This window comes from Odocoileus virginianus, chromosome 25, assembly GCF_023699985.2.
Source record: "Odocoileus virginianus isolate 20LAN1187 ecotype Illinois chromosome 25, Ovbor_1.2, whole genome shotgun sequence".
NCBI classification, from domain to species: Eukaryota; Metazoa; Chordata; class Mammalia; order Artiodactyla; family Cervidae; genus Odocoileus; species Odocoileus virginianus.
The window spans coordinates 170034-196683 of NC_069698.1; the positions used below are offsets into that span (position 1 = coordinate 170034).

At 36.7% G+C, this 26650-nt stretch overlaps 1 protein-coding gene across 4 annotated transcripts in view; it reads left to right on the forward strand.

The window, feature by feature from the left end:
* SLC9C1 (solute carrier family 9 member C1) overlaps nucleotides 1-26650 on the forward strand; it is a 103342-nt gene that overhangs the window by 40079 nt on the left and 36613 nt on the right. For all 4 annotated transcript variants that reach the window (XM_070454896.1, XM_070454897.1, XM_070454899.1 and 1 more), the window contains 7 exons: nucleotides 1266-1440; nucleotides 9051-9132; nucleotides 10951-11117; nucleotides 13820-13945; nucleotides 16575-16672; nucleotides 20356-20475; nucleotides 26409-26604. In XM_070454896.1, coding sequence (XP_070310997.1) covers nucleotides 1266-1440; nucleotides 9051-9132; nucleotides 10951-11117; nucleotides 13820-13945; nucleotides 16575-16672; nucleotides 20356-20475; nucleotides 26409-26604 — 964 coding nt within the window. The remainder of the gene's footprint in view (nucleotides 1-1265; nucleotides 1441-9050; nucleotides 9133-10950; nucleotides 11118-13819; nucleotides 13946-16574; nucleotides 16673-20355; nucleotides 20476-26408; nucleotides 26605-26650) is intronic.

Sequence of the window (26650 nt, forward strand, 5' to 3'; positions counted from 1 at the left end):
GAGTATCAGAGAGAGAGTGATATTTGCATATGTATAACTGATTCACTTTGCTGAATACCTAAAGCTAACACAGCATTGTTAATCAACTATACTCCAACAAAAATTAAAAAGAACAGTAGCCTTTGTCTCCTCTTAAATGACTATTCATATTATTTCATATCATTCATCTGCTCCGTCCAGTTATCTGGCGCTTCTGGTATTCTGCTGTGTTGCTGCTTTGCACTGGGATAAAGTGTTGAAGACCAAGCTGCCATTTTCCCAGCTTTGATTCATAAAAGATGAAAATAAAATGATCTCATGTCTAAATAAATAAATAAGAATGAAAGTCATAAGGAAGTCCTCCTTGCAAATGTCATGTTAACCTAAATAAGTTTTGTGGCCCCTATTCCAATGTTAAAAGCCTTTCAGAAAGCAGTCCACTTATGTAACTGAAAAGGAGATAATATAGAAGAGGAAAACCACTATAACAATTCTATTAGCCAAATTGTTAGCATTCTAGGAAACTTAGGTGGGACTCAACACTAAGCTGGGCTTCCCTGGCTGCTCAGTGGTGAAGAATCTGCCTGTCAGTGCAGGAGATGTAGGCTTGATCCCGCGGTCAGGAAGATCCCCTGGAGCAGGAAATGGCAACACACTCCAGTCTCGCCTGGAGAATTCCATGGACAGAGGAGACTAGCTGGCTACAGTCCATGGGGCTGCAAAAGAGTCCAACATGACTTAGGGACTAAATAACAACATTAAGTCAGCCAGTGCCAAGTAAATGGAAATTAGTCCCAAATTATCAGATAACAATTAGTGTAAAATATAAGAATTATCTGTGACTGAAAGAAGAAATAGAAATGAATTAACTGATACCATGTAAATTCAGTATGATTAAAATCTACAAAGAAAAAGAGAGAGCATTGTTTTCTCTCCCATTTATTAAATTTGTTTTTATTTGTTTCTGGGATCCAGAGTAGAGTAGATCTATAGAAGTTTCTAGCACTTTCTTTTCTACCTGAAGAAGCACCACTTAAGGGTGATGTGGAACTATTCTACTGCTTAGCTAACAGAAAGAAAGAAAGAATAACCCCATTCCCTCGGCATGTTTCTGCATGGGATGCCCTTCTGCCTTCCTTTGCTGTAATGCCAAAAGGTGTGTCAAAAATGCCTCTTTCTTCTGAGAGTTGGCAATTTCACAGGGAATAGATTGGAGTAGTATAGCATGAGATGGAAAGAAATTTCTATGACAAAAATAACTTTTTAAAATCTGTTTTGCCTTTTAGACTTCTGGTCTTTGTGTTACTGAGTCCTCTTTTGTCTCGACTTGGTCATGGTTTCAGCTGGCGCTGGGCATTCATAATGGCCTGGAGTGAAATGAAAGGGACTCCTAATATAAACTTGGCTCTTCTGCTTGCCTACTTTGAAAACTCTCTTGGATCTGAGAGGGAGAAATCTCAAGTAAAGAAAGATGTGATTTTTCTATTTGAATGTTTTATGAAAACTGTTTCTGTGTACTAAAATATGCTTTTGCAGTAGATCGCTCAACCCCACTTGGACTGTGGGATTGATTTAGCTATGATGGGGAAACTGGGAGGGGAAAAACAGCTGGCAACTTTCCTGTTCCTCATTATAGCTTAGATATCTTTAAACTCCTTCATCACAGTCCTAAAAAATAGGGTTATTGTGAAAGTTAAGGGAATTAAAACTTATAAATCATTTAAAATAGTACCTGATACAGAGTATGTACTCAACAAATGAGTACATTAAATTAAAAAATTCTTTTTAAATTTACTCCTAATGCCTACTTAACATTTTAATTATGAAGGGAAGTTATCTCTTAAGATAGTACCCCCAAACTCTGCCCAGTAGAACATAAAGTGTATGACTATCCCTCTACCACATCTCAAAATAAGATAATTTCAAGGAGCTCTTTAAGAAATATTCTATGTAGACATCACAACACATCGAACACTTCCATTGTGAGTTTTTTCTTAACATAAATTCTAAGAGTAAAGGGAACCGTGTCAAGGTTATTATTATGCATCTAAGTAAATAATAATCAAGATTAAAAAAAACTAAATATTCAAAGACCGCTTTAGAAACCAAAGTGTCTAATATTACCAACCTCCTCTTTCTTTCCAGTCTTCCCCAGTGGCCCAGATGGTAAAGAGTCCACCCCCTGAGAAGGGCATGGCAACCCACTCCAGTATTCTTGCCTGGAAAACCCCACGGACAGAGGAGCCTGGCAGGCCCCAATTCATGGGACCGCAAAGAGTCAGACACGACTGTGCAACCAATACATTGACACCCCTCTTTCCCTTTAACTAATTTCCACTTTGTCTGGATAATAAAAATCAGTGTCATCATCGTACGTCCTGACCAGTGTAATGAACATTGCACTTGGATCTGGGTTCTGAAAATTTTAATTGCTATTTATTGTATGGTCATCTACAAGTTATTCAATTCCGACCCCTACCCCCTGCCTCTGTGTGTCTGTTCCCTCATTCCAAAGCAGTCCGCAATAATACCAGTGGTTTGCTAGTAGGTATTTAACAGGGGAGTGTTGGAAAGGGGGAGTGTTTGCTAAATTTCTGTTCCATAATCATTGGCACCAAAAAAACATAAGTCAGCCTATAAACTTCCTGAAAATGTAATAATCAGCATTCACAAACTGGTAAGAGCCAAGTCTATATGGCTATCTTACTCTTTCTACTATCTCAAAGAGTTATTATGAGAAATTAAAAATATACATAAGAAGCTTAATACATTGTTTAGTATCTAGTAAATGTACAGTAAATCTGAGTTCTGATAACAATGACGATAATGCCATGTAGACAACTTTTGAAATAAAACTTTGGTCAATCAAATCATTCTGAGGGATGTTTCAGTAGTGGTAGCTAGTTGAGAAGAAATTAGCAGTCCTTCTTTAATTCAATGTGGTGACTCCTACAGCTGATTTATTAATACTCAAAAAGAGGCACTGCAATGAAAGCTTAAATTTTTAACTTAATCCTGTCTCTACTACTCACAAGTTCAGTGACTGAATTGAATATGTTCCAAACAAGTGTATAGAATATATGAAGCAAAAATGGAGATCTAAGAGGAGAAATAGACAAACTACAGTTGGAGACTTTAACACTCCTTTCCATAATTTGTTTAATGAAGTATTTTTGTTTGTTTGTTTAGTCACTAAGTGGTGTCTGATTCTTTTGTAACCCCATGGGCTGTAGCCCACCAAATTCCTCTGTCCATGGGATTTCCCAGGCAAGAATACTGGAATGGGTTGCCATTTCCCTCTCTCACGGATCTTCCCGACCTAATTCCACATCTCCTACATTGGCAGGCAAAGTCTTTACCACTGAGCCATGAGGGATGCTAGAACTACTAAAAAAATTAGTAAGGATACGGAAGAACTAAACAACACCATCAACCAACAGGATCTAATTGACATTTATAGAACCATATCAACTGATGAAGAAAAATCACTTAGCAAATAAAAATCAATATCCATTTATGATAAACCTCTCAAAAAGTAGAAATAAGAGGGAACTTCCTAAAGTAGATAAAGAACATCTACAAAAAAATCTGCAAGTAGCATTATAATTAATAGTGAAAGATGCTTTCTCCTTATAATTGGGAACAATCCAAGAATGTCTCAATTAATTTATGAACAATCAAGAGTCCCTACCCTCATCCTTTTTACTAAGCATCATGATGGAAATTCTAGCTTGCTCCATAAGACAAAAAAGGAGAAAAAAAAAACAAGAATATTCAAAAGGAAGAGATAAAACTATTCCTACTGCAGATAGTATGATTATCTATATAGAAAATTCCAAGGGTCTTCAAAAAGAAGGGGGAAAAAAACTTCCTAGAACTAATAAGTGAATTTAGTATGATCTCAAGATATAAGTATAAAATCAAGTGTATTTCTATATACTAGCAATTGATTCAAGGAATCAAAAATTAAAGACACAATACCATGTACAATCATTCAGTAATAAAAAGCAAAGGGACTAAAATAACAAAAACAATTTTGAAAGAGAAAAATAAATGGTAAGAATCAGTATACCCAGTTTTAAGGTATTATTACAGCCATGGAGATTATGCAGTATTGCCAGAGAGAGAGAGAGAAACATGGAATAGGCTAGAGAACTCAGAAATAGATTCCAACAAATATCACCAATACTTTTTGATAAATATGCAAAAGTAATTAAATAGATGATGTCTTAAAATTATGCTGAAGGATGGGACATTCATATACAAAAAAAAGAGAGAGAAGAACCTTGACCTAAGCCTCACTTCTTCTATAAAAATTAGTTCAAAGTGGATCACAGAATTAAATATAAAATGTAAAACCAGAAAACTTTTTTTAAGCTTGGGGTAAAACCTTTGGGACCTATCATAACACAAAGATACCAAGAGCATAATCCAGAAAAGAAAAAAATAAAAGAAGAAATTACACATCTTCAAAATTGAAAACTTTTATACAATACACAGAATACAGAAAGAGACATTTCACTGAAAGGGATATACAGATGGCAAATAAGGATAAAAAAGGTGGTCAGTGTCATTAGCCACTGGAGACATGCAAACTGAGAAAACAGAAAGATATCACCTATTAGAAGGCCTAAAGTAAAATATGGTGATGACACCAAATGTTGGTAAGGGTGCAGAGAAAACTGCCCACTCCCAGATGCTAGTAGGAGTATCACATAGTACAGTCACTCCAGGAAAGAACTTGGCAAGTGACACAGCATTCTAAAGCAATTACCCTCCAATCAAAAATAAATGATAAAGAATTTGGCAGTTACATATGCAACTACCATACAGCAATTGTTCTCCTGGGGATTTAGCCTGGAGATTTATGTCTACACACACCTGTATATGAATTTTTATAGTAGCTGTATTTATAACAACCAGACATCTGGAAACAATTCAGATGTCCTTCAGTAGGTTTGTACAACTGCACCTTGGAATGCTACTCAGCAGTAAAAAGGAACAAACTATTAATAAAAGCAGCAACTTTGATAAATCTCCAGAGAATTATTCAAAACAGAATACATACTTCATGATCTGAATTGTATAACATTCTTATGAAAATGTAGAAATTGAGAACAGATGAGCGGTTGCCAGGCAAAAATATAGAAATTGAGAACAGATTAGTGATTAGAATAGGAACTAAAAAGCCCCTTGATGAAAGTGAAAGAGGAGAGTGAAAAAGTTGGCTTAAAACTTAACATTCAAAAAACCAAGATCATGGCATCCGGTTCCACCACTTCATGGCATATAGATAGGGAAACAATGGAAACTGTGACAGACTTTATTTTATTGGGCTCCAAAATCACTGCAGATGGTGACTGTAGCCATGAAATTAAAAGATGATTGCTCCTTGGAAGAAAAGTTATGACCTACCTAGACAGCATATTAAAAAGCAGAGACATTACTTTGCCAACAAAGGTCCATCTAGTCAAAGCTATGGTTTTTCCAGTGGTCATGTATGGATGTGAGAGTTGGACTATAAAGAAAGCTGAGCACCAAAGAATCGATGCTTTTGAACTGTGGTGTTGGAGAAGACTCTTGAGAGTCCCCTGGACTGTAAGGAGATCAAACCAGTCAATCCAAAAGAAAATCAGTCCTGAATATTCATTGGAAGGACTGATGCTGAAGCTGAAGCGCCAATACTTTGGCTACTTGATGTGAAGAACTGACTCATTGGAAAAGACCCTGATGCTGAGAAAGATTGAAGGAAGGAGGAGAAGGGGACGACAGAGGATGAGATGATTGGATGGCATCACCAATTCGATGGACATGAGTTTGAGCAAGCTCCGGGGGCTCATGGACAGGGAAGCCTGGCATGCTGCAGTCCACGGGTTGCAAAAAGTCGGATGTGACTGAGCTGAACGAATTAGTGGTTGCCAGGAATAAAGAGATGAGGACAGGAGGGAAATAAAAGTGACTATAAAAGGCAACATGAGGAATACTTATGGTAAAGGAACTGTTCTGTATCTTGACTGTGTCATTGTCAATATCCTGATTGTGATACCTTTGGGGACAACTGGCTAAATATTACACAGGACCTATTTCTTAAGACTGTATGTGAATCTACAACTATCTTAAAATGTTAAACACTAAAAAAAAAACAAAAGAGGGAGAAAGAAAGAGGAAACAAATGATTGATATCAGTAATGAAAAAGACCATGACTATAAATTATACAGCTATTAAAGGAGTAATAAATAAAAACTATGCATAACTTTTATCCAAACAATTGAACACCTAAGGTGAAAGTGGTTATATTCCTCAAAAAACACAATGTACCTAAACTGACACAAAAGAAAATATAAACTCTGAATAGTCCTCTATGTGTTAAAGAAATGATATATATAAATTAAAACTTTTTCATAAGCTAGAAGCCGAGATGGCTTGACTGGTGAATTCTTCCAAACATTTAATGAATAAATGATAACAATTCTAAACAAACTCTCTCATAAAATAGAGAATGATGAAACACTTTTTATTTTATGTGGCCAGCCCAGTGTGATACTAAACACCAACAACGATAATTACAAACAAAAAACTGATTAAACCACTGAATAAACATGATGCAAAAATTCTTTAAAAATATATAGCCAATTAATTTTAAATATATAAGAAGTATAAGACATTATGACTAAGTATTCATTCAAAAATATGTCCATAAATTTTAGTTTAACATTCAAAAAAGTGTTTGTAAAATCTAAAAAAACTGAACTCATAGAATGAGAGAACATATTAGTGATTTCCATAGATGATAAGTGGAGATAGAAGAAGTGGATAAAGGCAATCTAAAGGTACAAACTTCCAGTTATAAGATAAATAAAAGCAAAATCTTTTATTTTTTACTTCACACCATATGTAAAACTGATTGGAGATGGATCATAGTCTTAAATAAAATGAAAAACTCTAAAACTTGTGAAAGAAAACAAGAGAATACCTTTGCAGCCTTGGAATAGACAAATGGTTTTAAAACCAAAAACAGTAATAATTGGAGTTCTCAACTTTAAAAATGTTTGTTTATCAAAAGATAACTTTTGAACTGGATAAGGAAGGTGGTCACAAACTGAGAGGAAGTACTCATAATACATATATCATATATCTGATATGCACATTTTCTGTAGTTTTCTTAGACTCCACATACAAGTGATATCATATGATATTTGTCTTCATTTGATTTATTTCACTTAGTATGTTAATCTCTAGGTCTACCCATGTTACTGCACATGGTGTTATTCATTCTTATGGCTGAGTAATATTCCACCATATATATGTACCACATTTTTTTTATCCATTTATCTGCCAATGGGCAATTAGGTTGGTTCCAGGTCTTGGCTGTCATAAATAGTGCTGCAGTGAACACTGGGGCACAGGTATTTTTGAATTTGAGTTTTCTCCAGATTGATATCCAGGAATGGGGTTGCAGAATCATATGGTAGCTCAGCTTTCAGCTTTTTAAGAAATCTCCATACTGTTCTCCATTGTGGACTCGTCAATTTATTGATATAATCCCACGAACCATGTAGGAGAGTTCCTGTTTCTCCACACTCTTTCCAGCATTTATTATTCATAGACTTTTAAACTATGATATTCTGACTGGTGTGAGGTGATATGTCACTGTAGTTTCAATTTGCATTTCTCTAATAACTGGCAATATTGAGTTTCTGTTCATGTGTCTGTTGTCCATCTATATGACAATGTACTTCTACCCAGAATATAATTTTCAAAATTTCTACAATTTTGTAACAAAAAAGCAACCCAATTTTTAAAACAGGCAAAAGAGTTGAACAAGTGTTTCAAAAGGAAATGCATATACCACTAAGCATATTAAAATGCTCAACATCATTACTCTAGGGAAATGCAAATTAAAACTACAATGAGAAGTATAATATTCAGTTTAAACGAAGATTTTAGAATTGGCACATCCCATCTATAGAAATAGAAACAGTAGTTGTCTCTTGTCTGGTGAGGATTGATTGGAGCAGCACTGGGGAAATTTAGAGGATAAGAGAATATCATACATCTTGAAAGGATTGAGGGTAATATGGGTGTATGCACTGTCAAAACTTATCAGATGCACAAGCACATTTCACTCTGTGTAGATTACACCTTGGTTTTCCTAATGAGCAGTGCAGGGGTGGCCCCCTTGAGGAATTAAATTAGAATATTCAGTGAGAGCGTCCTATGCACCAGTATTTAAAATTTCTCAAGTGATCCTAGTGTGCAGCCGTGAAAGCCTCTGGTGTGTTTCACATTTCGTCTCTAATTTCTATCTGTATCAAAAGAATAGAGGACTAGCCAAGAGTTTAAAATAAATTCCTGGAGTTAGAATTCCATAAATCCATGGAAATATGTAATATCAGACTGAGAAGTGTTTCTTCATCTGTCTGTGGAGACTAACTTGAGATATAAGAGGAGGAAAAAAAAAGTGACACCAAAGGAATCAATTGCTCCTCCCTTCTAGTAACGCTGGTAAAGAATCCACCTGCAATGTGGGAGACCTGGGTTCGATCCCTGGGTTGGGAAGACCCCCCTGGAGAAAGAAAAGGTTGTCAACTCCTGAAGAATTCCTTGGATTGTATGGTCCATGGAGTTGCAAAGAGTCAGACAGGACTGAGCAGCTTCACTTTCACTTTTTTTCTGGTAATGAAGGGATACCAGAGACGCAAAGTATGTGGTAGAACAAACATACCAAGGCCGTGTATCGTTTCTTCTAGGTGGAGAGAATTATTTAACACAGATGTGCTGGTAATGTTGAACAGAGAACTGTGTGGCTATGTACATAGAAGTGTAAGTGGTGGACGAGAATTGATAAAGTACAGGGCTATTCCCAGGACGCAAGAAGCTCAGAAACCAAAATTAAGAACAAAATTTTTTTCCTAATGTCTTTATAAGTGTATAAATACTTGTCAAAGCAAGTCGTTGTGTTTCCCAAATATTGACATAGTACAACTTAGCTTAATTTACACTGGTAAATATAGAGTATATTATATGAAATTATGATGAAAACTTACTTCGGTTTGTTTTTCTATTCCAGATATTATTTCATGGAGTGTCAGTGTCCTTGATTACCTTGATTGTCAATAGATTTATTTTGCCAATGGCAGTTACTAAACTTGGTAAGCCCTGCTAATTCCTGAGTAAAGAGAAAAATATTCCAAATATACTAAAGACTTGCTAATAATGAAGAAGAAAGCTATATAAATACAAATCAAAGGTATCTAATTGAAAAGGAAATTGGATCTCAATATAAAGTCACATGAATCATTAAGGCCAATAAGTTCATTAAGCCAATAAGCAATAATCTTATAAATAAGATTACCTATTTACATTAGTCCAGTTTAAGTGAAATAATACAATGTCTATTTAATTATTCAACAAACTTTTTATTAAGAGCCTCTTATATGCCAAGCACTATTCTAGCTGATAGTGATGCATTATGAAGACAGACAAGTTTGAATTGTCGAAGCTAAACTGGAGAGAGGAGAGACAGACTCTAAACAAGTCAAATAAGGTAATATCAGAGTGTCACTGGTGCACGACAGTGCTCAAACCACATGTGAAGAAAGTAGAAATACAACATGCAGTAGGTTCCTGAAGAGGTTAGAAACCAAGCGTGTTCCAGAAAAGAAGGTAAGCTGCTGGAACCTTTGAGAACTATGTCAATAGTGGAGGAAGTCCAGATGGGAGAGGTAGGGAAAGAGCTAGATCATGAAAGACCTTGAATTTTAAGATTTTATTCTAAGAGGTAAATGGATTTCTTGGTTGGTTTTAAGCAAGTAAGTGTAATTTTATGAATAAGGTCCTTAAAAAGACAACTCTGGATAGCTGATTGGGGCCTATGAAGAGAGCAGGAGCGGAAATACCAGTTTTAGGAGGCACCTGCTTTATGCAGTATGACTGCTTCAATCTACTTTTTAACAATCGAAAAATTGAAATCTAAAGAGTTAAAAGCTCTTGTCTAAGATCACACAACTCAGTAATGGCAGTTAACAAACTAAAAATAAATTCCTCTAATGCTTTTAATCCATTTTACTCTTAACTGCTCTAGCACCCTTTCTGTTTCATTCATATGGCATTTTCTTAACCAATCTTAAATTTCATCTTTATGGGTAATATTGAATCTTCATTCTCATGTTTGTAGCCATATCCTTTTTACCATTTACTTTTTTCTTTTCTGGGCCTTAACATAGTAAAGTAAGAAGAACAGATTAACATTTTGCAGAGTATCAGATCCTGTCCATGGGATTTCCCAGGCAAGAATAGTGAAGTGGGTCACCATTTCCTTCTCCAGGGGATCTCCCCAGCCCAGGGGTCAAATCCACATCTTCTGCATTGCAAGCAGATTCTTTATCACTGAGCCACCAGGGAAGCCCATCAGATGTTCTACTTAGTAGCTAAATAAACCTAAAATTCTTATTGTAGAGCATCTGTTTACTTGCACTGATTGATAGTAAGAGTCCTTCAAACCTTTATGAGGTATATATATATATATTACCACTGATCCTTGATCAAAATGAATTTGAACTATGTCAGTCCACTTTTAAGTGGATGTGAATTTTTTTCATATGTACTTCAGTACAACACGAACCTCAGTTTATTGAAACTGAGGATGCAGAACCACAGATATGGAGGGACAACTGCAAAGTTATATGCAGATTTTCAACTGCATGGAGGGTTGACATCCCTGAATCCCATATTGTTCAAAGGTCAACTATATATATATGGAGATAAATAAATGTACATCAAATATATATATGATCTTACATATACATAGGAAATTTATATAAGTGCATATATTTCTGTGTACATATAGGTATATCTATACCTCCTACATATGTATCTCCTACAAATTTATTTGTGTATATGTGCATATATTCTGTACATACTACCAAAATGATGTCCAACATTTATAAAATGTGCTCTTTTTATCAAAGGTCTTCGTGACGTCACATCGACGAAGTATAAGTCGCTGTGTTATACGTTCCAGCACTTCCAAGAACTAACCAAGTCTGTAGCCTCTGCACTCAAACTTGACAGAGACCTTGCCAATGCAGACTGGAACATAGTTGAGAAAGCAATTATACTTCAAAACCCATATGCAGTAAGCAAGGAATATTTTTTAAATATTACTTTTGTTTATTCCAAAACAAAATTTTGTTATTATTAACAAAAGATATCTTTTGTTTATTCCTTCAAAGTGGATATGGTTCATCTTAAGAATGAATGTTGTAAATATTAATTTACAATTCTTAGGGAATTTTGTGATCACTGTGAGACAAAGTAGAAGTGACAACCTTTTTGGGTATATGAAAGTGAAAAATAAGTGTTAATTGCTCAGTCATGTCCAACTCTTTGCAACCACATAAACTGTAGCCTACCAGGCTCCTCTGTCCATGGGATTCTCCAGGCAAGAATATGGGGATAGGTAGCCATTCCCTTCTCCGTGGGATCTTCCCTATCCAAGGATCGAACCTGGGTCTCCTGCATTGGCAGGCAGATTCTTTACTGTCTGAGCTAGCAAGGAAGACCCTCCCCCCCAAAACACACTTTGAGTATATCACAAATGTCTATTGTTTTCCCAGTAGTCATGTATGGATGTGAGAGTTGGACTATAAAGAAAGCTTAGCCCCAAAGATTTGATGCTTTTGAACTGTGGTGTTGGAGAAGACTCTTGAGAGTCCCTTGGACTGTAAGGAGATCAAACCAGTCAATCCTAAAGGAAATCAGTCCTGAATATTCATTAGAAGGAACGATGCTGAAGCTGAAGCTCCGATACTTTGGCCGCATGATGTGAAGAACTGACTCATTTGAAAATCCCCTGATGCTGGGAAAGATTGAGGACAGGAGGAGAAGAGGCAGACAGAGGATGAGATGGCTGGATGGCATCAATAACTCAATGGACATGAGTTTGAGCAAGCTCTGGGTGTTGGTAATGGACAGGGAAGCCTGGTGTGCTGCAGTCCATGGGGTTGCAAAGAGTCAGACATGGCTGAGTGACTGAACTGAACTGAACTGAATATTGTAAATTCAAAAGAAAGAATAGTGTATGAGAGCTACTTTTAAAAGACAGTAGAAAAAGAAGAGAGTAAGCGTTAGAAAACAGGTTTTTTTTTTGCTAGACTGAGGATGGACAGCATGTATTCTGTATTTATTTAGGCTATTATATATTGAAGTACTTGTTAAGCCTTGGTTTATTGTTACTGTTACTTTTTATCATAAAACAGAATTAAAAGCTAGTATCATAAGATTAGATATAGTGAAATATCACCTACTTCTGAGACATATTTTAGAATCTCCATGGTCAGACTTCTTATTCATATATGAGAACATAATTCATCAGCAGTCATGACTGCTGGAGAAATAATAAAAGTTGTCCTATGATCTGCTCATTGTTTTTTCTGGTTTGTCATTGCCTATCATGTCCAATTTTCATTGCAGTGTTTTTCTGCATCACACAATATAAGGGGACAGCTGCTAAGAATGTAGACATAATTGGTTTCTATGAGATAGGATTTGCGAAACTCCATTTTATAACCTGCAAGAGGTGCTTGAGGCTTTAGATGGAGGCCCAGAATCAAGTCCTATGTTTGCAGGAATATTGATAGGATTTCTGGTTAAGAAAAGTACCAAGTCAAATCTGAGGATTTTTTCATAGTAGTTCTCAATATCTAACTCTGGCCTTTTTCTAACCTGGCTGCATTTGAATCACCTGGAAACCTTATTCAAAATATGGAATCCCTGCTGGTTCAGCAGTAATGAATCTGCCTGCAACGCAAGAGACCACCTGCCAATGCAGGAGACTCCAGTTCGATCCCTGGGTCAGGAAGACCCCCTGGAGAAGGGAATGGCAGCCTGCTCCAGTGTTCTTGCCTGGGAAATCTCATGGACAGATGAGCCTGGAGGGCTACAATCCATGGGGTCGCAAAGAGTCAGATATGACTGTAGCGACAGAGCACACAGCCTTGATTTCCCAACCTCTATCCAGGAGATTCTGATGCAGTTGGTCTGAGGAATATGTATTTTTAACCCATTTACCCAGCTAATTCTAATGCAGACTCAAAGTTAAGGTCAAACTCTGGTACTTGATCTGTTTCAGAGGGCAGATAAATAAACAACTACATTCTCTTCTTTATGATGCAGACATGAGAGATATTTCAGTATTACAGATAGAATGTTGTCCTTGGACTCAGAAAATCTGGGTTCATATCCTAGTTTTGTTACTTAATAAATAGCTTTGTGATCTTTTATAAAACTTGTATTTTATCTAAGCTTCAACTTTTCTCATCTACAAAATGGAGGTATCCATATTCCCATCTCCTAACAGCCATCTTCGCTTTTTATTCTACAGTAAGTGGTTAGTTTCAAGTGTTGTCATACTTTAGCTGTAGCAGAATCATGAAATGTGTTTATAAAATACAGGACAGTTTCTGATTCATCAGATCTGTGGCAGGCTTTGGGAATGTGCCTTTCTAGCAGTACCCAGGTGATGCTACAGTGCTGGGGTACCACACTTTCAGAACCAGTGGTTTAAGGTGTAAGCAAAAACGCAGTAGTTTTCGTAAACTTTTACCAATGCCATACAAAGGTAAAGATATGATGTAATTCTTTCCCCAACAAACTGGCAATTATTTTGCCTTCTAGATGACTGTGTAAGTGCAAAACTCATCTGAACATTCTAATGTATCTAGCAGATTTTCTGTGAGTTCTTAAACCAAACTGGTATGTGAATTGCTTGAGGTTTGTGCTAAACAATACATTAATGTTCATGTACTATTTTTTTGTTTTGATCTGTATTTTATTTAGTTGGGCCAAGGAGAAACAAAAGAACATCAAAAAGTGAAATGTCTACACTGTAACAAGGAAATAGATGATAACCTTAACATTGAAGCAATGGAGTTGGCCAATAGACGTCTCCTGTCAACACAAATAGTTAGTATTTTATTACCCATTTTTTTCCATTTATTTTTATTAGTTGGAGGCTAATTACTTTACAATATTGTAGTGGTTTTTGTCATACATTGACATGAATCAGCCATGGATTTACACGTGTTCCCCATCCCGGTCCCCCCTCCCACCTCCCTCTCCACCCGATTCCTCTGGGTCTTCCCAGTGCACCAGGCCCGAGCACTTGTCTCATGCATCCACCCTGGGCTGGTGATCTGTTTCACCCTAGATAATATACATGTTTCGTTGCTGTACCCATTTTTTAAAATTATTGGCCTGTTGTTTATATCACTTTTTAATTTTTTTCCATTCAGTAGATTTTTTTCATTTTGTCAATGGTTTCCTTTGCTGTGCAAAAGCTTTTAAGTTTAAATTAGGTCCCATTTGTTTATTTTTGTTTTTGCCTTTGGAGACAGAGCCCCCAAAATGTTGCTACAATTTATGTCAAAGAGTGTTCTGCCTGTGTTTTCTTCTAGGAGTTCTGTGGTTTCCAGTCTTACATTTAGGCCTTTAATTTTGAATTTGTTTTTGTATTTTATCTAGGGTGTGAGAAAATGTTCTAATCTCATCCTTCAACATAGAGCTGTCCAGCTTCCCTAGCACCTCTTATTTAGAGACACTGTCTTTTCCCCAGTCTTGCTTCCTTTGTCATAGATTAATTGACCATAGGTGCATGGGTTTATTTCTGGGCTCTCTACCTGTTTCATTGATTTACTTGTCTGTTTTTTTGTGCCAGTACTATACTAAAAAATTAAGTTATTAGCTAAAATTATACTGAAAACTTTCTCCCTTGTTTAATACATCTTGGTTACACTCACCTGCGCAGTTTAATAGATGGTTTACAAAGGTAAAGGGAAGTTCAGCATTGTCTTAGGAATCTGTTTCTCTGCAAAAAGAAAAGGTAAAAAAATCCACTCAAATTAGCTTAAGCAGAAGGTGTTTTATTTTGAGGAAAATATAGTATTCAGGAACCCTTAAAATCAATGTGGGAGACTCTATTTTGTGTCTTGCTTTCATTATTAATACAATATGTGGCTCAGAACTTGTTCTTTTTTCTTTATTTTCCCCATCTGTAGAAGGAGAAACATGCTATCCAAATGACCTCTTAAATTCCTCCTCCTGTGATATCCTATATTTTCTATAATACATGCTTTCTGTATCTTTTTTATTTATTCCCTTTAATTTTTTCCTATTTCTACTATTATATCCTCATTGATTTTGTGTTGTTAGGTCTTAATCCAGAAGTCCTGTTTTCAAAGTGCATTGAATCGCTCTGTTCTATTCTCCAGATCTTCATCTCACCTGTACATTTTTAGTCCTTCTTTGTACTAGATGTATTTTCATGTGTATCTTGGTTTGATTTGATTTCTGCAATCCCCATTCTAATATTCACTGCTCCCAACAGTATTAATTGGCTATTATAGTTTTCAGACCTTTGGGAGTTCTTTGTTTAAATCTCAGCCAGTTCAGGGTAATGGGAGCAATATCTCCTCCACTGCTGTGCGTTTGAAGGGGGAGCATAGCGTGGCAAGACAATGGCAAAGCAGAGAGCACGATGTGGTTGGAGGAAGGCAGGACAGGCTTTCAGTTCAGAAAGAACTGAGCTTCTAATGTGGTCTCGAGAAAACTACTTAACTCCTTGAGGATTGTTATCTTTCCCATCTATCAAATACAGATTTGAATACCTTCATCATAAAGCTGTTGCAAGAATTAAATAATTTTGTGTAAAACAAAAATTATTATGTTAATCCAATAGTATATTAGGGAGCTCGTAGATGGCGGTTATTTTTAGGAATCAGCCATTCTCTAAATTCTTACAAATTGGTACCAATGATCATTTAAGAATAAACATTTTTCTAGTATTGAACTGGTCAATTACTTGTGTTGCTTAGCTTTCTTGTTATTATGGACAACTAGTTTTTTGATCTTTCATACTAACATTTAGTTCTATCTCTTTCTAGTATTCTCCAAGAGCAAAACATGTTTCATTGCTCATAAATAATTGTGCAAACAGAATGTCTTCTATGGAACTGGGAATCTTTAGTCATATCATACATTCCAAATCAGGAAGTATATTCTCAACAGTGTTCAGCACACAGAAGCTGAGTGGGCTCTCAGTATATGGCCTGAATGAATGAATGAATGTGTTTTGCACCATAGCAGCAGGTCATCTCATGCTGGGAATAGATTGGAGACAAGAGAGTTCTGTTGTCAAAATATTTGGCTAAGTGAAGTTAAAGAAAGGCATAAACCAGGATCCCTTACTGTAAAATTTCTCAGAGGCTTTAAAATTCAAATATGTATTATGAACTTCTAAGGTGGGGGTAATTTGCAGCAGTTCCCATGCTCATTTGGCCACAGAACTCCACTTATTTTGAAAACGTAATTAACATCTATCAGGAACCTAGTTTCTTGCATAATCTGTTTCACTCCACACAAAACTCAGATGTACCTTCTGCACTGACCTCATGGTCTAGACTCCACTGAAAAAAAATTTTTTTAATAAAGATACTAAGTTATTTTTGGGTTTTGACTTCTCTCTCATGGGTTATTTTTCCATAAGTTGTCACTCTGATCCACATTATATAACGATTTGATTCAACATTCCTTTTAGGCGAGCTACCAGAGACAATACGGGAGTGAGACTCTGTCCCAGAGCGCAGTCCAGGTGCTGGTAGGGGCAGCAGGAAGCTTTGGAGAGAAGACGGTAGAGTAAGTACGATTTCAAGAGAAAGCTTTATCCTAAGCCACTGCACTTAGGAAATCGTGCAAGTGAGTTTCTGCTTTTGTCTGGTAACCTGAGGTCATCCGGCTTTCAAGCCACTGCCTGTTCTCCATCCCACCAGTAGGCCAAGTCACCTGCTTCCAGTTTCCCAGACCTGCTCTGTGCATTTGAGCAAGCTGCTCCTTCTGACTCATACCTTCTCTTTCTCCTTTTGCCCCCATCCTAAAGCTAAGCTGTGGTAAACCACTCTTCTTTTAGACGCCTAGCTGAGGTCAAAAACTTCCTTCAACCCTCCAGGCACATCTTCCCAATGCACACCCTCTCTTGACATATTTATATTGATTTCTTTAGAAGTGAGCTTCCACAGCCAGCATTGAGTTCCTGAGTCAGCGTATTAGCGAGTACCCTCAGATCATCCCCTGTGGAAGGATGAAGGATGCATGGTTGGGCAGAGGGAAGAGTTAAACTGCAGTGCGGTTGCAGCAATGACCACCCCAAATCCCCGACATACCTTCTTGTTCTAGATCTCTCTTCTGGTACCATGAACGCCAAAATCTCCTGCTCAATTGGTCCTAGGATTGCTTGGACCTTTTCCTTAGGTCATCATCTTACAAGCAAACCAGGTCTTTGGTGTCCACTCCTCAAAACCTACGAGATGAGGCAGGCTGGTGTCTGCTCACATACACTGGCTCGAGGTTTGTCGTTGTTCAGTCACCCAGTACTGTCCAACTCTTTGCAACCCCATGGACTGCAGCACACCAAGCCTCCCTGTCCTTCGCCATCTCCTGAAGTTTGCCCAAGTTCACGTCCATTGCATCAGTGATGACATTCAGCCATCTCATCTTCTGATGCCCTCTTCTTCTGCCCTCAATCTTTCCCAGCATTAGGGACTTTTCCAATGAGTTGGCTGTTCGCATCAGGTGACCAAACTACTGGACCTTCAGCTTCAGTGTTAGTCCTTCCAATGAGTATTGAGGGTTGATTTCCCTTAAGATTGACTGGTTTGATTTCCTTGCTGTCCAAAGGACTTTCAGGCATCTTTAGCACCACAGTTGAAAGCATCAGTTCTTCAGCATTCTTTGGGCTTGAGGTTTAGTAGTGAGAGATAAAGCCCTGTGTGGGAAGAGAAGCAACCAGACATTGGGGTGTGTTCCCATTGCAGTGTGAGTACAGATTGTCAAAGAGCCTAAGAATTTTAATTTCAAGCCTAGCCATACAAATCATTATCACATTATATTTCCATATATGATACAAGAGCCCCCACCTACCTTCTTGCTCTGGGCCCCTTCAGAAGCCAGGGGACCTGATGGACGTTAGTGAAGTAGAAGGAGAGGGCTGGGCAGATCAGTTTAAAACAATCAGATTCATACTTGAAAGACAGATGCACTATGTACAGCAGGAATTTTTAAATGAATGGAAAGTGACATGTGAAAGTCCAGGAGAGGTTGACATACATAGAACACATATAAAACAGTACTTGCATAGGGCGGTTAATTCCACTCCCTTGATTTTTCCTCTTAAAATCCACAAAGGCAGAATCAACATCTGCCTCTGAGGACCTGGAAGAAATGGATACCGAAAGGAGGTAAATTGTGTGGAAAGGGAGTTAAGGGTTGAAACGATTCATAGTAGTCAACAAAGGCAAATTTTGAAATGTATTACATTTTCATTTGGACATGCAAGAGATAAATATTGAATCCTAAATGTGTGCAAAACTATATGCCAGCCCTGGGAATATCAAGATCAGTGAAATGGCTTTCAAATCAGAGCAGAAGTCTCCCTTAACTACTCTTAAGTTCAGTATTTGCTTCTTTGCTGGGCTGCCCTGGAGCTGATTCTACTATTTGCTGATCATTCCTATCTGTAACCCCATGTGTTGAGGATATCCTGTGGCAAGAAAACAAGTCTAAAGATAGAAAGAGTAGGGAGTTTAAACAGAGGTACCAGGACCTGTGCTAAGCACCTGTGTAATTATCTAAGAAGCAGTACTTTGACTAGGGATTATGTTTATGGTCTTATGTCAGATACAGTTTTAAACATATTATATGTATTACCCATTCGGGTGGTAAAAATCCTCTATTGTTACCTTTATTTTGCAAATGGGGAAAGTGAGGCACAGAGAGATTAAATAATTTACCCAAGGTTATTTGACTAATTAATTACAGAGCCCAGATTCAAAGCCAGGCTACCTCACTATCCAGTTAAAGAGATCATACTGTTTTCCTAAATCAAGTCTAAACAGTGAACATATTTAGAGCATATCAAATAGGAACCCAAGAGCCTGATATACACTATAATTTGGCCTGTTAAAATATCACATGCACTGATATCACAGAATTTTAGGATTCACAGGAACTTATGAAATGATCAAATCTTAACTTAGACATTAATTGAGGTTTCCTGGTTTCCCAGGACTATATTAAACAGCCCCTGTGTGGATCCAGAGTGCCCTTTTATTTATTACCTGTGCAGAACACTTACTACACTTAACTGCAACTGTTGTTGGCATATTTTACTCCACTAGTCTTCAAAAGTGTTGAAACCAGAGTCCAGTAATTTTTGTACTGGTTTACCCCATTCACTTATCAAGCATAATAGGTACTCAATCAAATATTTTAACAATCAGAACTGAATCAAGTCATATACACATTCATGATTTTCCATGCCATTACCACACTGCTATATTAATCAGAGAACAGATTACATTCCTTCTTTTTAATTATGTCAGTATCTCTGTAACAGAGAAATTGCCCACCTTTTAGGGTGAGAACATTATAATCTATAGGAAGAACAAGACCTTCCTTTGGACTTAAGTCACCAATGCCCTTCTATTAAGCTGCATTTTAAGGTAGGGCCTCACATCCTGAGATGGAGCCCCAACCTCCTTCTGGTGAAGAGCAAGACCTAAATATAGCACACAGATCTGAGCTGTCTCAAAAAAAAAAAAAAAAAAAACCAGAAAAAAACCTACAGGCAACTTGGGGACAAATGTCTTTGGTGGGTTTATGAGCACCAAGTCTTCCAGGTAACCATTTTTACTCTTTTACTTCACCACTTGTATTTCCCCCATAAATTCCCTGATTACTTGCCCAGAAGGTGAAAGAAAAGAGATGGGGGGATATGTGAGGTGAGCCGGATGCCTCCTGTATATGTTCTCATTTAATTTTCCCAGGCTGGCATTAGTAGTCTTACCTCCATTCTGCAAAGCAAACAAGTTAGTGAGGTATTTAGTTCATTGCCACCCAGATAATGGAGGATCCAACATGAAAATCCACATATATTTGAATCCCAAGTATTTTAATCATGGTGTGCCTTCTCTTCCTCAAACATGACTTCTCTATTTTGAACCATTTTTTTAATACTCTGATTAATAAACCAATTTTTATTGAACCATTTTTTTATACTCTATGATTAATATTGAATCATTTTTATACTCTAATTAATAAGTGAATTTTTATACTCTCTAATTAATTAATTAAAGCTCCAGCTCCTAATTTCACAAATAATCCACCTTTATTGACATCTTTGTGACATGGACCTATGCCTATGAAAGTGTCTCACTTCCTGTCATCACACAACAAAATAGTTTTCCTGCCTTCTGATAATTCTGCATTAAACTTATCTCACAAATTTTAAAGCATGCTTAAAGGTTTCTTCTTCCTTTTTTAAGGTATATGAATGCTGAGACAATAAAGAATTATTCTGAAAGCAAAAAAATTCTTGTCTTTACTAGAAAAGTATTGCTCAATTGGGTGTATAATACGAAAAAGGAAAAAGGGATCCCATCAAGGTCAGTGCTTTTAAACCTTACAAGACATGCTATTATATTCATTTGACATTTCCTTTTTATTTATTTTTTAAAATGTATATGCTGGATACTCTGTAAAATATTTTGAGGTAGTTTACAGCTAAGTTGTTTATATATATATATATATATATATATATATATATACACACAAAAAAAAAAAGTTACCTAAAGGATAAAGATAGAGTGTAATAACTTTTATCATAGATGTAAATTTCATACAAGATTAAACATTAACCATTTTGAAGTGCACCATTCAGTGTTGTTTAGGACATCTGCAAAATTGGACAACCGTTTCCTCTATCAAACTTCAGAGCGTTTCAGTTGCCCCAAAGGTGAACCCAGCGCCCGCTAAGCACACTCCCCACTCGCTCTTCTCCCCAGCTGCTGGAGAGCACCAGTCTGCTTTCTGTCTCTGCGAATTTACCTGTTCAACTGTCTCCTACAGATACACTTACACCGCGTAACACCTTTGCTTTCTGCATTCTTTCACTCAGCATGAGGTTTCTTCCGTATCGTAGCATAAGGTTCATCTACTTCATGGCAATAACAATACTTTATTTCTTCTTATGGCTGAATAATAATAGTCCATTGTATGGACGTGCTGTATTTTCTTTATCCATTCACTGACTGGTGGATAGCTGAGTTATTTCACCCTTTGACTATTGTAAACAGTGCTCCTATGCTCCTATGTAGAGATATTTGTTTGAATTCCTACTTTCCATCTTTTGGGTATGCACCTAGGAGTAAAATTGGTGGATCATATGAAAATAAAACTTATTTAATTAATTTATTGAGGAAACACCAAATTGTTTTCCACAGCTGCTAGATAATTGTGAAAACAAGAAATGTGAGTCCATCTACCTTACTTTTCCTTTTCAAGATTGGTATAGCTATTCAGGATTCCTTGCAATTCCATTTGAATGTTAGGATTAGCTTGTCTTTTTATGCACATAAAAAATTCATTTGGATTTTCATAAGGATTGCACCTAACTTGTAAATTGTCATCTTAAAATATTTAACTTTCTGATTTATGAAATAGAGTGGCTTTTAATTTATTTAGATCTTAATTCCTGTTAGAAACATCTTTAGTTTTCAGTGTACATGTCTTTAGTAAAATTTAATCTTATGTATTTTTATGCTATTTAAATAAAATTTTGTTTCTAATTTCATTTTTGTACAGTCCATTTCTCATGTATAGAAATACAAATCATTTTCTGTATATTGATCTTGTATCATAAAGCTTTGCTGAATTCATTTAATAGTTTTAGTTGTTTTTTGTGAATTCTCTAGCATTTTCTGTATTTAAGATCCTGTCATCGAAGAATAATTTTACTTCTTCCTTTCCAATTGCGATGTCTTTTCTTTACTTAGATTCAAGAGAGGTTTTCCTCTTTTCAATAGAAGTATCAATACATACACAATTGTTCTTTTAAAACCTTCAATAGTGACTTAAGCTATAACAGTAATTATTTCTGTTGATGTGACAAAGAAATGGAGATTTGAAAAACTAAGATTGATAGTCAATCTACCTTTTAGGCTGTCTCTTAAGTATTATTCATCTCACAGTAGGTAGTGCAGATTCTGGAGTCAGGTGGCTTAATTTAGGATCCTAGTCTTCACTGAATCATTTATTTGCTGAAGGAGCTTTGTGGGCCTCAGTTTCTTCACTTGAAAAATGGGTAAAGCAATATCTGTCATATTCTGAAAGCTAACTGATACAGGTTACATTTGACAAAGTAACCGTCACAAAGTAGGTACTAGTGTATGCTAGTTGCGTTCTCCTTTGCGTACCTTACGGGATTGTTGTAAAGATTACATAAATTGTGTGTGTAGAAGCACTTAGTCCAGAGAATAATGATAGCTAAGCACTCAAATATTAGCATTTACTGGTAAGCGCTAAATAGTGTTCGATTAAAAATTGACTTCTTTAGCCAATGGATGAAGTCACTATCAAAGCTGAACAAGCACACTAGAAAAGAAGTGATCACGAAAGTGAATCAGCAGAAATAACAGCAGCAGATTTATATCCCTAAGGCTTCAGTTATTAAAATTATCCAGTATGGACTATAAGCATTACTGAAATGTTGAAATTAGCAAGTGATGGAATCACAGACATGAACAAGGTCAATTACCAAAAGAAAATGAATATAAAAAAAATTGAAAAATATATAGTTATTAAAATTAAAAATTCAGCTTAAGTTTTCAGAGTTAAAAGATAACATGCTTGTGTGCTTAGTCACTCAGTTGTGTCCGACTGTTAGTGATCCCATGTAGCTCACCAGGCTCCTCCCTCCATTGAATTTCCAAGGCAAGAATACTGCAGTGGGTTGCCAGTTCCTGCTCTAAGGGATCTTTCTGACCCAGGGATGGAACCTACACCTCCTGCATTGGCAGGCAGAGTCTTCACCACTGAGCCACCTGATACATCTACCTGGAGGGATTCAGGTAGAGCTGTTCAAAGCCGACAAACGCAGGGCCTCTGTGTCAGGGCCAGGCCTCTGATGGAAAGGTCCGGACTGTGAGGCCTGGAGTGGTGACACCTGGGGGTGCAAACCTGAGAATCCTGAACTTCCGCATTCTTGTGAATACCTTGGCTTGACAGAAGTAGCCTCCTCTCTTCTGCTGGAGGACAATCACCTTCTCTCCCCTTTAAGTGCTGCAAAGACATCATGAGATAAAGCTTTTCCTTAGTTTCTACCACCTCTCATTGCTTCCATGGTAATTACCCAGGTCAAGTCTCAACATAGATGGAGGGAAAAATATAGTGGCTGCTTCAGGAAGAGTACAACTTATCAGTGGGAAGAATTACAGGACTTGACTGACATCAACAAATACTAATAGAACATATAAGGGAATGGATCTTGAGGATACTGGGCCAGAGGGCTGCAGCATAAGGCCAGATTGGGAAGAAATTTATTGGCACAGAGTTCTTAGCCATAATTCAGTTTTCAACATTCTGCCGAGGACATTTGGAGCTGGTGCAATTATATTCCTGAGATAGTTCTTGTTTGGAAGAAGAATCCTGATTCTTGCAAAGAACGTTAGGACAACCAGACAGCGTATTAAAAAGCAAAGACAGGACTTCCCTGGTGACAGTGGTTAAGAATTCCACCTGCCAACGCAGGGGCCACGGGTTCAGTCCCTGGTGTGGGGAGACTCCACATGCTGCAGGGCAGCGAAGCCTATGAGCCACAATTACTGGGCCTGCGAGCCCTAGAGCCCATGTTCTGCAACAAGAGAAGCCACTGCAATAAGAAGCCCAAGCACCTCGACAAAGAGTAGTCGCCACTCACCACAATTAGAGCAAGCCTGCATGCAGCAACGAAGACCCAGAGCACCCAAAAGAAATAAACAACAAAAAAGCAAAGACATCTCTTTGCTGACAAAGGTCTGTATTGTCAAAGCTATGGTTTTTCCAGTAATCACGTACAGATGTGAGAGTTGAACCATCAAGAAGACTGAATGCCAAAGAATTGATGCATTCAAATTGTGGTGCTGGAGAAGACTCGAGAGTCCCTTAGAGAGCAAAGAGAACAAACTAGTCAATCTTAAGGGAAGTCAACCCTGAATATTAACTGGAAGGACTGATGCTGAAGCTGAAGCTCCAATACTTTGGCCACCTGATACAAAGAGCCAACGCACTGGAAAAGACCCTGATGCTGGGAAAGATTGAAGGCAAAAGGAGAAGAGGGTGGTAGAGGATGAGATGGTTGAATGGCATCACTGATTCAATGGACATGAACTTGGGTGAACTCTGGGAGATGGTAAGGGGCAGAGAGGTCTGGCTTGCTGCAGTCCATGAGGTCTCAAAGAATCTGATATGACTTAGTTACTGAACAACAACATACCTGATAAGGGGTTAGTATCCAAAATATATAAGGAATTCATATATTGAATAGCAAAAAACAAGCAATCCAATTAAAAATGGGCAGAGGAACTGAATACACATTTTACCATAGAGGACATACAAAAGGCCAATACAAACATGAAAAGGTGCTTAATGTCACTAATCACCAGGGAAGTACAAATCGAAATCACAATGAAATATTATCTCATACTTGTTAGAATGCCTATCATCAAAAAAAAAAAAAGAAAGAAAACAAACCAAGTAGTAAGTATTGGCAAGGACATGAAAAAGAGGGAACCATAATACACTGCTGGTGGGAATGTAAACTTATACAGCCACTGTAGAAAACAGTATGGAGGTTCCTCAAATAATTAAAAATGAAACTACCGTATGATCTAGCAGTCTCATTTCTGGGTATATATCCAAAAGAAATAAAAACATCAGAAAAAAATCTGCAATCATATTTTATAGTAACATTATTCACAATAGTTAAGATATAAAAATAAACTAAGTATCCATCAACAGATGAATGGATAAAGAAAATACAGTGGAGAAAGAAGGAATTTTTGTCATTTGTGACAATATGGTTGGATCGTGACAGTTCTATGCTAAATATAAGTCAGACCAAAAAAGACAAATACTGCATGGTATCACTTATATGTTGACTCCAAAAATAAGCAAAATGAAAGGAAATAATAGATTTTTTAAAGTCAACTAATAGAGAGTAGAAAAAGAGGTTACCAGAGTTGAGAGTTTAGGGAAACAGATTAGTAAAAGGTTATGAACTTTCAGCTATAAGGCGAACAATATCTGAAGATGTAATGTAGTGCATGGTGATCATAACTGAGAAAAGAATTTAGTCATACCTCAGAATAGTCACACATCATGTGAGGTGACAGGTATATTAATTAACTAGATGGGAGGAATCCTTTCACAAAGCATATGTATATCAAGACTCTAGGATAGGTAGTTTCAATATCTACAATTTTACATGTCAGTTATACCTCAATATGACTGAATTTTTTTAAAAAGTAAAGAAAAACAGTCTGAAGAGACAGCTGGGAGGGAAGCATTACCTTGAAGTTAACGAGGCTTGCATTCTATGGGTCTCCATCTCTCTGGCACTGCCTGAGACCTTGGGGGATTTTTGCAATGTGATGACAGGATCATACAAGCATTTATGATTTATCTCATTTTTATTAAATAGGGATGCAAGTCATAAAGATTGTAAAAATTTCAGGTCCTGCATAACATGGGTCTAAATCTAAGAATAACAAAGTAATCAGCACTCACCTGCTCTTTAGTCAATAATTGATTAATCATTTTGTTTGAGTTTTAGCAATAATAATGCATTATTATACTACTTGAATAATTTAAAATTAAAATTAAAACTGCATAAAGTAAATCCTTTCACTCACAATTCTACTCTCCAGCATACTCAGTATAAAAATAATTTTTCAAAGCACATATGTTAAAGTTTTTGTAAAATGTGTACCTATCCTGTTTCACTCCCACACATATTAGGATTTGTGCCAGATTGTATGCCTTAACAAGGAAAAATGCTCATGCTCCATTGTTAAGAGAAAAATAAGCAGGTTATAGAACTATATACATGATATAGTTCTTTTTGTATTCATAGATAATGATTATATAAACAAAAATATTGAAACAATATTAAAACTGGTAATAGTAGCCATCTCTGAGAAGTAGAATAATTAAAAGGTGGGAGAGATTTTTATTTTGTTAATATCTCCAGTTTGAATTATCTCTGTTTTATGATCTGAAGTATTTCTACTAAAAGTATAAGTAAAAATGAATGAGTGGTGAGGAAAGAAAGAAAGGAAGAGGGGAAACTAGCCTAAGGATGTTTACAGAGGAGGAAATTAAAGGACCAGTATCTGAAGTAGAATGCCAGCAAGTGTTTGGTAGTGACGGCTACTTCTCAGAATTAAGCTGGGCTTTGTGGCTATTGATGATTAGATCAGGACTGAGCATATAATGAAATTAATTCAGTGTAATTATTTTATCAGGTAAAACTATATCTTTTTTTAAACTTTTTTTTTTGCAGACATTGCTTTCTTCGTGCATGCCATAAAATAGTATTTACTGATGAATTTGAGTATATCGGATACCTTGTCATATTAATGAATATGTTTCCTCTTATAATTTCTTGTATATCTGTGTTGAATGATATCTATGAAACAGAATTAGCATATGCTAACTACTCTTTTCTTGCATTTTATATCATGGAGGCACTACTTAAGGTAAAGCTAAATGTGCTTTTGTGTGTGTGGTGGTATGTCTAACAGG